This window comes from Theropithecus gelada, chromosome 6, assembly GCF_003255815.1.
Source record: "Theropithecus gelada isolate Dixy chromosome 6, Tgel_1.0, whole genome shotgun sequence".
Taxonomy (NCBI): Eukaryota; Metazoa; Chordata; class Mammalia; order Primates; family Cercopithecidae; genus Theropithecus; species Theropithecus gelada.
In genome coordinates this window covers 144,462,867-144,477,353 of record NC_037673.1, presented here as the reverse complement: position 1 = coordinate 144,477,353, position 14,487 = coordinate 144,462,867, and the positions used below count along the sequence as shown (strand labels likewise).

The window sequence follows — 14,487 nt, the reverse complement described above, 5'->3', positions numbered from 1 at the left end:
ATGTATGCATTATACAGTAATGTCCTTGAAAGGATAAATAACAATCCTCCCTATTCCATTTCTTGTTCAGGTTATTTTAATAGTCTTTATGTACTGATCCCACAGACTTCCATCCAGCTGGCCTTTCCTTAGCTCCTATCTGAATAGACTAACAAATCATAAAATGTCAGGAGTGGGAGGGACATCAAAAAGATCACCCAATCCAAATCATGAAACTTCTGCTCTCTCTTTTTTACAAATGAAGTTTATCAAGTGTTTTTTAAAAAAAGCATTAAACTGAGGCTTTTACCTTGACTTAATTAAAAAATAGAAGGATAATTGAATAAAGAATAGTATTGTCACTTTATGATCCAATATTACTTAATGTCTCATCCATCTGCTTTTAAAACTTTCTAACATATAACCCATGGTCTATACTCTGCACATGCATGAAGGATCTGAGACTCAGGGGTGATCATGGGTGAAGAAATTCAGTGGGAGAGATGGGGTGGACACTCACAACACGCTGGCGCACATGGCACACTTGTTTCCATGCATTTCGCCATCTGGGTCACGGACAGGATTATGCTCCCTAGTGCATGTAAGTGTTCCATTCCTCACTTGGTCCCGAAATTCACTGCAGATTTCCTGGGAAATGAAGAAAATATTTTCTCAGAATAGTTTTCTATCCTTCCTGCATCTTTTCCTATTATGAGGAATACATAATGTAGAGTAAAAAGTAAAAAGAAAAGTGATAACATGTAGTCGTAAATCAGTAAGTATTTACAAAGCTTCGGTCGTCAACTCAGAATTGTCCCGGCACTATAGCAAATCTGAAAATATTTATCATCAAAACCATACATGTGTGTGTTGTGTTGCATACCATGGTCTATAAAAGCTAGGAAAGATCAGAGGTGGGAAGATTCCATAGGCAGGCTTAGATGAGAAGCCTTGAAGGAAATGAAAATATTGCTCACTTGTGGTTTGTCTTTAGGGGTCTGAGAAAGGGGAAAAAAACTTGCTTAACCTAAGAAATACATATATATTTTGTCCAGGTATGGTGGCTTACACCTGTAATTCCAAGACTTTAGGAGGTCACCACAGAAGTGCTTGAGCCCAAGAGTTCAAGACAAGCCTGGACATAACAGCAAAACTTTGTCTACAGAAAAATTCAAAATAAAAAAAAAATAAAATAAATTGCCAGGCATGGTGGTGCATGCCTATAGTCCCAGCTACTCATGAGGCTTAGGTGGGAGGATCACTTGAGCCCAGGAGTTCGAAGTTGTAGTGAGCCTTGATTGCACCAGGTAAGACCTGATTCAAAAATAAATAAATAAATTTAAAAAGACATATCTTTATAAATAGAGAAGAGAATAAGTTTGATCCCTGGAGAAACTGACAGATTTCTTGGAGTAAACTGATTTTAAAAAGTTAAAAACTAGGAATGGGAGATGTGGATTTGAAGCAAGGAGGTAAAAATAGGAGTGGAGAGAAGGGGGAATATGTTAATATCACTGGAAATATCTAAGAGGATTTGGCAGCTGATCAAACATAATGGATGAAAACAAATTTTCAATTATAAATGATCAATGAAAAGATAGTTTCACCTAGCAGAAACACTTATTAAAAAAAAAATGAGTCAGTAAGAAGGTAAATTTTAAACTGTGTCAACTTTTCCCCAAGTAATGATGAGGTGTATACTGTTGTGGTTATCATTAAGAAATAGAATAAACAGGCCGGGTGCGGTGGCTCACACCTGTAATCCCAACACTTTGGGAGGCCAAGGTGAGTGAATCACTTGAGGTCAGGAGTTTCACACTAGCCTGGTCAACATGGTGAAACCCCGTTTCTACTAAAACTACAAAAAAAAAAATTAGCTGGGCGTTGTGGCACGCGACTGTAACCCCAGCTACTAGAGAGGCTGAGGCAGGAGAATCACTTGAACCTGGGAGGTGGAGGTTGCAGTGAGCCTAGATCTGCACCACTGCACTCTAGCCTGAGCAACACAGCGAGACTCCATCTCAACAAAAGAAAGAAGGAAAGAAAGAAGGAAGGAAGGAAGGAAGGAAGGAAGGAAGGAAGAAAGGAAAGAAGGAAAGAAAGAAAGAAAGAAAGAAAGAAAGAAAGAAAGAAAGAAAGAAAGAAAGAAAGAAAGAGGCAGGAAGGAAGGAAGGAAAGAAGGAAGGGAATAAAGAAAGAAATCTTGTATGTAGCTATTACATGAGAATAATTCAACATTTCCACACAGATAAAATTGGCTCTGCTATGCATAAAATTATAAAAGCATGGAGAGTGGACTAAAAATAACTGGAAAGTCAGAGGCCCTACTTAATGAACTTAATTGGGTGCAAGAAAACTACTACTTGCTCCATAACTGGGTGGTGACAAAGCTGAAATATGATAATATACGTGCTTTTGTTTTGTAAATTAGAATGATTGAGATCTTATACTCTCTATTTCAAATAACAGAGATATGAATAATGTAAATTGAAATTAGTAAATGGCATAAGTTAATACTCTAACAAGAGAAATCTGATAAAAGCCAAATATGGGGAAAATTCATTACAAATACTTAACACTCCACTTTTTATGAAATAAACCTCAAAATTTGAATAATTATGAAATAAAATTGGTACCGTGGACACTTCTAAGCAAGACCCTTTTTCTTCAGGTTAAAAATGTTCTTCATTTGTTTCAGGCATGAAAATTAAGCAGAAAACATTTATTCTAATGAGATAAGTAAAGAATTGTAAAGAAATGAAAAATGTCAGGACACAGCATCAGCATTCCTGAGAATATTACCTTTGCAGCTTCTCTTTTAGCCTTTGCTCTTGCTCTTTCTTCTTGTTGACTGTAAGAAACCGAAAAGAAAAAAGAGAGAAGAAATGGATCTTTGCTGTTTTTTTTTTCTTTTCTGAGATGGAGTCTAACTCTGTCACCCAGGCTGGAGTGCAGTGGTGCGATCTCGGCTCACTGCAACCTCCACCTCCCGGGTTCAAGTCATTCTCCTGCCTCAGCCTCCTGAGTAGCTGGGATTACAGGCCCGTGCCACCATGCCCGGCTAATTTTTTTGTATTTTTAGTAGAGATGGGGTTTCACCATGTGGATCAGGCTGGTCTCCAACACCTGACCTCATGATCTGCCTGCTTCAGCCTCCCAAAGTGCTGGGATTACAGGTGTGAGCCACTGTGCCCGGCCAGAAATGGATCTTTATATAGTAGAATAGATCCTTAACTTTCATAGCTTGATCATTTATTGTTTTGACTATTCTCAAACAATGCCAAATATCCACCCATAGTAATTTATAATTTTATTAGACAATAAACAATTATGGTTCACTCTACCTCAAGAGAATGGTGTGCAAGAGAAAGCCCCTGAATTAGGGAGTAAACCTGTTTAACTTCCCAGTGTATGTACTGCAATAGTACTTTCTTATTTGCTGATTCTTTTGCATGTGTGATTACTCTTTATAGAGAGGTAATATTTTATCTTTATCTTCTGAGAGGCAGTATAGTGTGGTGGTTAAGAAGAAAGACCCTGGAGCCAAATTCTATAAGGAAAACAAGAAGTACCTTAACTTCTCTGTGCTTTCCTCATCTTTAAGTGTGTGTGAAGGAGAAATAGAAGAGGTAATAAAAGTACCTTTCTTATTGGAATGTTATGAACATTAAATGAGTTGCTACATGTAATGCAATTAGAACAATACCTGGTACATAATAAAATAATTGGTACAATTGTTATAAGGGTTTGACATCATCATTATTGTCATTATTGAAAGGAAACTTTCCTTCCAAAACTAGGCATATGATGGAAATGAACTGAAAGTGATAGCTGTTACATTTTGGATAACTAACAGTGTTGCAAATTGAGCTTTGTGGATTGGATCTACAACATAATTAGATAGATAACACAAATAGTTCAAAATGTAGAAAAAAATTACATAATTTGTGAAAATGTTTTAATGTGTCCCAATCAACAAAAGACTTGCACATAGATCAAACTAAAACTTTTTGAAAATTGAAGATTTTTTTCACATGGTATGAAAGTGTGAAAAACAGAGTAATTCTCAAAAAAATCAGTCACCTTTGTTAACATATCTATAAAACATGAGGTGATAAAGGTTATTTCTTTTCAATAAAGAATTTATATATTTATGAAATAAACTGACTAAAATAGATCCAAAATTATGGGATTGTTCATACATCTTTATATGAAAACTGATCTAACCTTTATCACAAGTCTAAGTTGACTAAAACATTTAAACAGCATTTTCTTTCTTCAATGGAAAATTGTCAGAGGAGGCAGCAAAGATAACCACTAAGTGGCAGAATTAGTTTCCTGCTACTGAAAGATTAATGTAAGGGAGAACAAAAAACATGTTGAAAGGCCTTGCTAAGTGATTATATCCCACATCAAGAAATACATTAACTTTTTCTTCATCTATAAGTCCCATATCCTATCCTGACTTTTCCATCATTCTTAACTGTTCTGGGCCTTAGTTTTGTTTTTGTTTTTGCTTTTTATCTGGTTTCATCTATTTCATGTGGTTGTTGTGAAGACTAAGTGAGATTAGGTAGCAAAGCTCTCAGCAAGTGTCATATAATTATATGCATTCAACATTTGCTGTGATCATTATATGATCATCATCTTAATTTTCCTTCTAATAGATTTTTAGTGCTCCAAGCCTCAAATGCTATGGGAAAATATACTGGATTATATTACTTTCTGTATGGGAAGACTAAATAAACTAAGTCCTTTCTAAGATTCTTGGCACATGGGAAATAAAATGGGGTTATTTTTAGTCAAAAATCAAGAGTTTAAGAAAAGCCTAGTCACACTTTTGAAGGGCCGGCCATACCATGACATTCATTCTAAAGTCCTATTTTAGGCACCCTATAAATAGACTCCCAACTCCTACATAATAAAATCTCCATTCTTGTCTTTCTCTGCTTTATTACAAAGTCAATCTTCATCATGAGCCCAAATCTTTCTTCCCATAGCTCTTTTCTATTTTAATTATATTCCTTAAAATTACATAGAATAAGTAGGAAGAAAGATAGTGAACAAAAAATCTCATAAATTTTCCATGCATTGTAATATTTTACATGTAATCATATGTATTTCCTATTTCATCTGAGAATGTTTTCAAAAGACTAAAAGCAATTAGTGTAGTTATCATGAAGTATTCTCTTCTCTGGGTGAATGATTCTAGGTTACTTTTTAAATGCCATAGAAGAAATTATTCTGCACTTTTTTAACTTGTGTTCTTCCTTGACAAATAATAATTGCACATATTAATTGAATTCAGTGTAATGTTTTGGTATATGCATACATTGTGATGATTGAATCAACCAATTTACATAGTTGTCTCTTGATACTTATCTTTTTTGGAAAGGTGTAAGGACATTTATAATTTACATTTTTAATATTTTTGAAATATGCGATACATTATTATTAACTATAGTCACCATGCTGTCCAATACATCCTATAAACTTATTCCTCCTGCTTAACTAAAACTTTGCACCCTTTGATTAACATTTCCTCATTCCCAACCCTCACCCTTGTCTACCCTCATTCTCTGGTAAGCACCATCCTACTCTCTACTATTAGTCAGCTTTATTTAGATCCCACATATAAGAGAGGTCACACATTATACGTTTTTCTGTGTCTGGCTTATTGTGTATCTCTTTACATCATAATAGAAAGCCTCCACTTGTTTTATTGTTGCTGTTGTTTGTTTTTAGTCCATTTAAATATGACACCCAAAACTGAAAGCTACACTGAAGAAGAACATGTATTATTCACAATGGTTTGAAAACTTCCCATGGAAATTCCCACTGCTCAATCCTCAGATGCTATGGGGCTACTGCTCTACTCACAAGAAGACCTCACACATGGAGCAGGTGTTGCCATGCATTTTGCCATCTGGGCCCTGGATGGGGTCATTCTCTCTGGTGCAAAAAAGTGGTCCGTTGTTCCTGGATTTGCGGTATTCACTACACAACTCCTGTGAAATTAAGGAGGGAAGTTGAAGGTGTTGAACATGGGTTGAATCAGATTGCAAAAATAGCTAAAGCTTGTACTGTTTTTCTTAAATGAGGATTAGCAATTGGCTTATTTTAGAATGATTAACTTTGAAAGCATGGATTTTTTAAGTGATAAAAACAATGAACCCATCAACCAAGAAATAGTCACATGTGCATATGTATAACTGCACACATGTAAATACACATGAAAACACAAACTGTACAATTGTTTCATACAGTTTTAAGGAATGTATGTGTTCCCTGAACATGATCTGTGGATCCTCAGGGTCATATCCCTCTGAGTTGTTGGAGGAGATACACTCACCTCAAAGGAAGCTGTACTCTTAGATTCTCTTTTGTTTCTTGATTCGCCTTCCTTCTTTTTCTTTTCTTCTTCTTCTGCTTGGCTAAAAAAGGATGGTTAAGAAGAGATGAGTAAAAATCATCAAATCTCCATATTAGAAGTGATCTCAAATGTAATTTAATTTTACACTTAACTATGATTAAATTGTTTCAATGTGATGTGCCTAACCCCGTGCTTGCACTGTGAAATCCTCACAATCGCATTATAAAACTACTATTGTAGCCCCAGCATACAAATAAACTGACAGACAGAATGCATAACTCGCCTGAAGATGTAGAAATAATAGGTACAGACTTGGGATTTAAACCCTAGTCCAGAGATGGCTTTCTAAATTTCCAGCGCTCATTACTGTATCTCTGATGACTCTCAAGCCTTTGCTTTAATCTGCCTGTAAAGCCTGTACTTATATCATCCTTGGAATTCCATGGTAAATCATCCATCTTTGAAATCCTCAGAGTGTTAGGAAGTTCTTCCTGGAGTCCATTTGGAACCTGTCTTCCAGGGCTTTCATCCATTGGTCCATTGGCCTCACTTTTATTCATGGAGATAAGTTAGAACTTGTCCTGTTTCCACACTTAAAAACCAAAACTACTTGAATATTTCAAGATTGTGACTGTCTCCTTGCTTAAGTGTGAAGTCTTAACAATCTTCAAAGGACATGGATTTTCAAATACATGTCTCCAATCAGACAGTTTCTCTAAATATTCTTTATTTCTTTCATTCTTATGTTGAAGTGGCCCTCCCATGATTGAACATGGAAATGAAATAGAAAGAACAAAATCATTCCTCATGTTTCCAGCTGCAGGGCTACTCACAAGAAGACTTCACACATGGAGCAGGTGTTGCCATGCACTTTCCCATCTGGGCCCTGGATAGGATCATTCTCTCTGGTGCAAGCAAGTTTTCCATTCCTCACAAGCTTTCGATATTCACTGCAAAGCTCCTGCCAAGACAGAAGAAGTAAGGTGGCCATATATTTCATTTCTACTTAAAGCAGAAGGTTCAAACATCTGCATTGGCAGAAACTAATGTTACAGCTCCTTGAGCAGAGGATTTTAACTGTGTTTTTCTCAGATGTAAAATCCAATTCAACAACAAGAAAAACATCATATGCTAAGAGATAGGAAAAAATAAAATATAGTACAATGTCTCAATGTAATATATGCAATATGTAAGCAAATTCCACTATAATCTAAACAGAATAAAATAAGTACAAACATACAGAGTACAAGAAATCTGAGAACTCATAGGCTGGAACCATGAAATCTGACTGTGGAAACCAGGGAAGATGTCAGGGAGCAAGAACAACTTAGGTGAGACTGTGGAAGTGTAAATAGGATTTGACGGAGCGAAAAAAATGAATTGGGAAATATGCACACAGGTTTATGAAAATAAAATTAGCGGAAAAACACAGGTAGGAAAAGCCATGGCACATAGCAGAGCATGATTTTCTGAATGGAAATAAGGGTACAAATAAGAGGAGAGATAATGGGATTAAAGCATATCCTGCATGAGTTGCTTGTGGGTTTTAAGCAGAGCAATATTATGATCTTATTCACATTTTGAAAGTTACTCAAACTATGTTAGGGAGATTGGGGATGATAACTGAGCCAAGGCTTTGGAAACTAATATTGTAATATTTCAGGGATAAAAATCATGCTTCGGGGGGTAATCAAGGTATTTTTATCTCAAATTAGACGTGAAATATCAGAAACTCATATGTAGAAAGCATACATGTAGAATTTCTCTGGAAAGTAGTTGGCAAAAGCTAACAGTCTGTAAGTGATAAAACTAGAAGTACAACTCAGTTTTTCAGCTTTTAAACAATTGGTTTTTTGGGGTTTTGTTTTGTTCTGTTTTGTTTTGTTTTGTTTTTTTGCAGAGTTAGTTTTGAATCAGCAAGAATAGATCAATCTTCTCATATAAATTATCTCAATACCATCCCCAGATTGAAGAGTTAAGACATTCTGGGGATTTCTGCAGGGCAAAATCTCACCCTTTGGGCTCTTAAAATTTGTTCAAACTATAGCACCAAGTAGGATTTTTTGGATGGATTCTACTCACTGCATATGAGGTTGCTTTTCCAGATTCTCTTTTATTTCTAGCTTGTGCTTCAGCCTTTTTCTTTTCTTCATTTTCTGCTTGGCTGAATAAGAGGGAAAAAGAAGCAGATCCATTAGGAACAAACACATGCCATGATTTCTCCACATCCTTGCACTGTTAACTGTTCTCCCTCCTTAGACTGGAGCAATTTTGTCCCTTTATCACTATGTATCAATGAGAAGCAACAAAATATCCTCCAGGATAGTATGGTGCTATTATTTCTTCAAAGTGCCTTTTTAATGTTGAAAGAAAGACAACAATAGTGGATCTGGGAAACTTACTTTCTGTAAATTAGCTTTCTTGCCTATCGTAAGAAAGGGAGCATCATTAATGTTCATAACAGAGGCACCGAAACTAAAATCATGGTGACATAACCTGAAGGCTGAAAGTGGCCTTAACAAAGCACATCTACTCATCCCCTTGTTAATCAGAGAAGATGAGAGGTAGAGGGGGCCTTGGCTACATCTCAGGATATGACTACAAGCAAGGTCTCCTCCCTCAAGACCATGGTCTATCTACCACACCATGTGTACCCTAGCTTTGCTTTAAGCTTAAATATTTTGCTTACTCATAGCTGTTTCATCTAAAGGACAAGATGTGGGGAAAAAAAAAAAAAAAAACCACAATGATTTCCATATACTGATAAAACAAATAAGCCTAAATTTGCTTTGTACAATGGAATTGCACAGTATGTGCAGTTAACTGGTGATATTACAACTATATTAGTTGTCAATCAAAACAAAAAAAGCCATAGATTCTAAATGTAAGTTAAATACTTAATTTGAGCTCAGCCAAAAAAAAGTAAGAGGTTTCTTAAATTTTGAAAGAAAACTGTCCATTCTAACTTTTTGAGAAACGTTATATTACATAAAATAATACCCATTGTAATTTTATAGGAGTTTTGTGTTGTTTCATGGGAAATTTGGCTTTATTCCATTTCTACATTAAGCACGACCTTTGGACTCTTAACTCCCATGGAAGATGAGATACCTATAAATTGCTAAAACAGGCTAGCTAACATGTGAAGTTTCAGGAGCGAGGGAGCAACTAATATTTGTACAAGTTAATGTTTGTCAGGACATTCTAGTGCTAAAAGAGGGAGTGCCAGAGGAACAAGGCTTCTTACAACCAACAACTCTAGGTACTTACTCCCAGCTCTATTACTGATCTTTTCCATGTAACGTATTCAACTCACTTCCCTGTCTTGAGCCACGGTTTCCCTATCTACGAAACAAGCTGTTTCTATTAAATTACCTGCAAGATCCCTTCTTTCTTTGACATTCTAAAAAATCTATACTCACAAGTAGACTTGACACATGGAACACAAGTTGCCATGCATTTTCCCATCTGGACCACGAATAGGGTCATTTTCTCTGGTACAGAAAAGTATTCCATTCTTCGCCTGATTTTGATATTCACTGCAGAGTTTCTGGATAATGAATATGAAAAAGTTTAGATATAGTTCTGTTTTCTATGTGTGAATGTTAAATGTTATTTTACAAAGAAATTGAAAAAGAGAAATTAAGGATGAAAAATAAAACTTTTTAATATTTAGGACCATCCAAAAATTGTGATATTTCTCTCCTTGTAATATCCATTTACATCTTCAACAAATGTTCAAGTTAGGAATATATAAATTTATTTATATTTATGTTCTTTATTAGTCAAATGGAAAGGATAAGTAAGTATAATATAAAAAGTTAAGAAATATAACACTAGTATGAATTAAGAGTGTACAAGTACAATGAAAAGAATAATCCATGGAAGTTCAGAGAACTTATGTCTAAGTTCTATCTTGAGAATATATTCGGGAACATAATGTGGTAAAAAGGCCATCCAAGAGGATTTAAATGGACAAACACACAGAGGCATGAAAGAACATGTTATTTTTAGGTAACTAACATATTTGTGAATATAGTGGCTAAATAATTAGTTGGATAAAGAGAAGAATATTTGGGAAATGGTCAAAAGGAGACCTTGAAAATCGAAGACCACTAAACTTTGAAAGGAATTTGGATACTACTTTTAGGCAATGGGAAAATTATAAATGTTTATAGAAGAAAATGGCAAAATCAAATCTTTGTTTTACAAAGATTATCAACCAGATGTGTAGAGGATTTGATTGACCAGGGAATGAAGTTAGAGACACTAATTATATTATAAAAAAAGAGAGAAAGAGAAGGAGGGAGGAAAAGAGAATAGAGAGATAGATTAGGAGAAAAATAAAAAGGAGAAAGAAAAGGAAGAAAGGGAAGGAAGGAGAAAAATTGGAAAAAAAGATAAAATGGTTGTTGACAGATATTTGAGTATTAAAATTAAAAGGACATGATAACCTAGGACCAAGGGGGAAGAAAGCAGTTCAAAATGAGGCTTAGGCTAGGTGTAGTGACTCATGTCTGTAATCCTGGCCCTTTGGAAAGTTGAGATGTGAAGATAGCTTGAGAGTGGGAGGTCAAGGCTGCAGTGAGCCATGATCCCACCATTACACTCCAGCCTGGTGACAGAGAAAAGAAAAGAAATAAAATGTCAAAGCAAGCAAGAAAGAAAGAAGGAAAGAAAGAATGAAGGAAGGAAGGAAGGAAGGAAGGAAGGAAAGAAAGAAAGAAAGAAAGAAAGAAAGAAAGAAAGAAAGAAAGAAAGAAAGAAAGAGAGAGAGAGAGAGAGAAAGAAAGAAAGAAAGAAAGAAAGAAAGAAAGAAAGAAAGAAAGAAAGAAAGAAAGAAAGAAGGAAAGAAAGAAAGAAAGAAAGAAAGAGAAAGAAAGAAAGAAAGAGAAAGGAAGGAAGGAAGGAAGGAAGGTAGGAAGGAAGGAAGGAAGGAGTTACACAAGAAGAAGGTGGCCTGATGGAGTGGCTTACTTAGGAGATCTGTTGACTGCACATCATAGAAGTCTGGAAAACTGTCTGTAAGAAATAAGTTAGGGTTTCTATAGGAAGTGAAATGATCTGAATATACTCTAGAATATCTTCAAACATTGGAATTTTATAGCATCACTGACAGGTGGAACCATAGTTTTTTGTTTTCATATTCTATGAAATATGAACACTACATGGAGGATGAATTAAATCTTGAAGATTGAGAAAGATGGAGACCGATAGTGTACAGACCAGGCACGATGCCAATACATCAATGCAAAAGAAAACTATTAAGTGTCTGAGCTAAGAGGGTAGCAGTAGAAAAACAGGTGACTAGTTAAAAGATGCTTAGAAAGCAGAACACAGTATAATTTAAAAGGAAGCACATTAAAATTCAAAATTGATATTGTTTTTGAAATAAATACCTTCACAATAGCTACCACACATTGAAGAATACATGTCACACTTTGAATTCAATGTTTTGATATATCACCTTCATTTACGAGTGCAAAACTATATTATTAATGTGACTTGATTAATTTCCTCCATACACAGCTAGAAATTATAATGCCATAATTTTTAAATCTAAGTTTCATAAAACAATAACCATAAATTAGTTTCCAGTAAACCTACTAGTAGTGTGAAAAATATTAAACAATATTGAAAATGCATACTACATAATATGCACTCTCACTCACACATACCCTGCACACACACACACACACGCACACACCCCACACACACAAGTTGTAACTAGATTGATCAAACTGATTCTCACCAAAATTTTTCTTTTAACTTCAGTTTTTCCTTCAGCTTTTCCCGAATTTTTATCTGTTTTACTGTTTTCCTCTGAAAAACGCCGCTTGCTGGAAAAAATAAAATATATGCGTAGAGAGGCTTCTGATCTTCATGTTACGAAACAGTCATTAGGTACAGATGGAAAAATATCTAAGTTGTCCTGAGTTTTAGTACAAACACTTTAAAAACACCTCCAATCCCCAAAAAGACCCTTTAATTTCACCTTTATACCATTTCCTTCCACTAAGTGATCTTTTTTCTCATCTCCCTTTCTTAAAAGAAATTTAAAACTCTTCAACTTAAATTCTACCTTTTTGAAGAAGACGTTCCAGTTCCCAAATACAAACGAGTTCTACGTGTATTGCTGTGTTTTTGTATCTGAATAGTCTTCTCTTATGCAATGGTTTTTATTCTATTTTGCAATATATAAATATGTGCACATGTCCATGGTTTATTTCTGCTACTGAATTTAAGCTTTTTGAGAGTGGGGGATCCTCATTCACATCTTCATTCATTCATTCACTCATCATTTACTGAGTAATTATGGTTTTTTGGGCATGCATTGGCTGGGCCCTGGGCATGCAGGAGTATATAATACAAACACATATCCTGCCCTCTTGTAGTTCTTGAGGCTGGTAGAAGAGACTGAAAGTCAACAAATACTTGGAGAAATAATTGTATAATTGCCAACTGTGATGGTGGTTATAAAAGACAATTACTAAGGATTATGAGAATTTAGTTTCAATTAGGGAGGGACTTTAGGAGTTCTTATCCAAGGGAAGATAATCTGAAATGTAATCTACAAGAGGAGGGGACATCAGCTGGCCAAGACAGGGAGGAACTGGCATAGGACAGGACACAGGAAAGGGCTTGTAGAGCTCGAGAAGCCGGAAGTGTCATGAGATGTCATCTAAGATATCTTCATAAATGCGATAATTTGTATGTTGTGAGATCTGCCCTTCTCCCAAGATCATATGTCCCAGATCAAAAGATAAGAGTAATCCAATTAATCTGTAAACCTGACATATCTAAGAGTGTTCCATCAACACTGTTACTATGGGATAATTACCTAAGAAAAACAATCAAAGTCTTGGTACCTGCTTTTACCCCTATTCTATACTAGAATTAGTTCGCAAAGAGATTCATGAAGGTCACAGGTGAATGTTAAGAAGTATGTTGTAAGTCAATATTTCCACTGGAAAATGGAATCCATTTGTCCTCAGAAATAGACAAACATCAGTAGCACCTACTCACTAGGTGGCATTATGATTTGTGGAGGACATAAAACTGCTCAAACGGTTCTCAACAACAAAGCTTCCTTTCAAAGTTATTTTTACTCATCAATGCAATCAATCTACACTTCCACCTTTTGAGTCACTCTGAAAAAACTGCTTCTATACTCACAAAATTTCAGCACACAGGGCGCATTTGTTGCCATGCATCCTGCCATCAGGGCCACGGACTGGATCACTCTCCCGTGTACAAAAAAGTCTTCCATTTCTCACTTGTTTTTCATATTCCTTGCAAAAATCCTTTGAAAAGACAATTACATTTATTTTACTTCATTTCATTTCAGGATATTTTATTTTTTGAGACAGGATTTTGCTGTATTGGAGGAGTGCAGGGGAATGATCATAGCTCACTGAAGCCTCTAACCTCTAGGCTCAGAGATCTTCCCACCTCAGCTTCCTAATTAATGTAACTACAGACATGCACCACTACACCCAGCTAATTTTTTTCTTTTTTGGTAGAGACTGGATCTCATCATGTTGCCCAGGCTGGTCTTGAATTCCTTGGCTCAAGTAATCTTCCTGCCTTGGCCTCCCAAAGTGTTGAAATTATAGGCGTGAACCACCACATCAAGTCAACACGTAATTTTATTTACCATTTTTCTACTTTTTAATCTAGAAACTTTATAATAGATTTATTACCACAAAACATCAGGTCTAGAAGTTGGCAAATACATACAACATATTAATGAGAACTACTAAAAAATAGTAATTATATTGTCAACTACTTGGCACTTGTATGCATTATGTGGTATGTTTATTATAAGGTAAAAAAGAGCCTTGGAAAAAATAAGGCTGATCAAGAGTTTTCTTGGATTAAAACTGGGTATTTCTGGCCGGGCGCGGTGGCTCAAGCCTGGCTAACATGGTGAAACCCCCTCTCTACTAAAAAAAAAATACAAAAAACTAGCCGGGCGTGGTGGCGGGCGCCTGTAGTCTCAGTTACTTGGGAGGCTGAGGCGGGAGAATGGCGTGAACCCGGGAGGCGGAGCTTGCAGTGAGCCGAGATCACGCCACTGCACTCCAGCCTGGGAGCACAGCGAGACTCCGTCTCAAAAAAAAAAAAAAAAAAAA

The 14,487-nt window shown here is 35.8% G+C and overlaps 1 protein-coding gene across 2 annotated transcripts in view; it reads right to left on the bottom strand.

Annotated features, from left to right (window-relative positions):
- Positions 1–14,487, bottom strand: part of SPINK5 (serine peptidase inhibitor, Kazal type 5) — a 75,124-nt gene that overhangs the window by 30,715 nt on the left and 29,922 nt on the right. For both annotated transcript variants that reach the window (XM_025387904.1, XM_025387905.1), the window contains exons 9-17: positions 13,529–13,656; positions 12,105–12,192; positions 9,775–9,902; positions 8,435–8,516; positions 7,186–7,313; positions 6,332–6,413; positions 5,860–5,987; positions 2,782–2,830; positions 500–627 (exon numbers count right to left, since the gene is read on the bottom strand). In XM_025387904.1, coding sequence (XP_025243689.1) covers positions 500–627; positions 2,782–2,830; positions 5,860–5,987; positions 6,332–6,413; positions 7,186–7,313; positions 8,435–8,516; positions 9,775–9,902; positions 12,105–12,192; positions 13,529–13,656 — 941 coding nt within the window. The remainder of the gene's footprint in view (positions 1–499; positions 628–2,781; positions 2,831–5,859; positions 5,988–6,331; positions 6,414–7,185; positions 7,314–8,434; positions 8,517–9,774; positions 9,903–12,104; positions 12,193–13,528; positions 13,657–14,487) is intronic.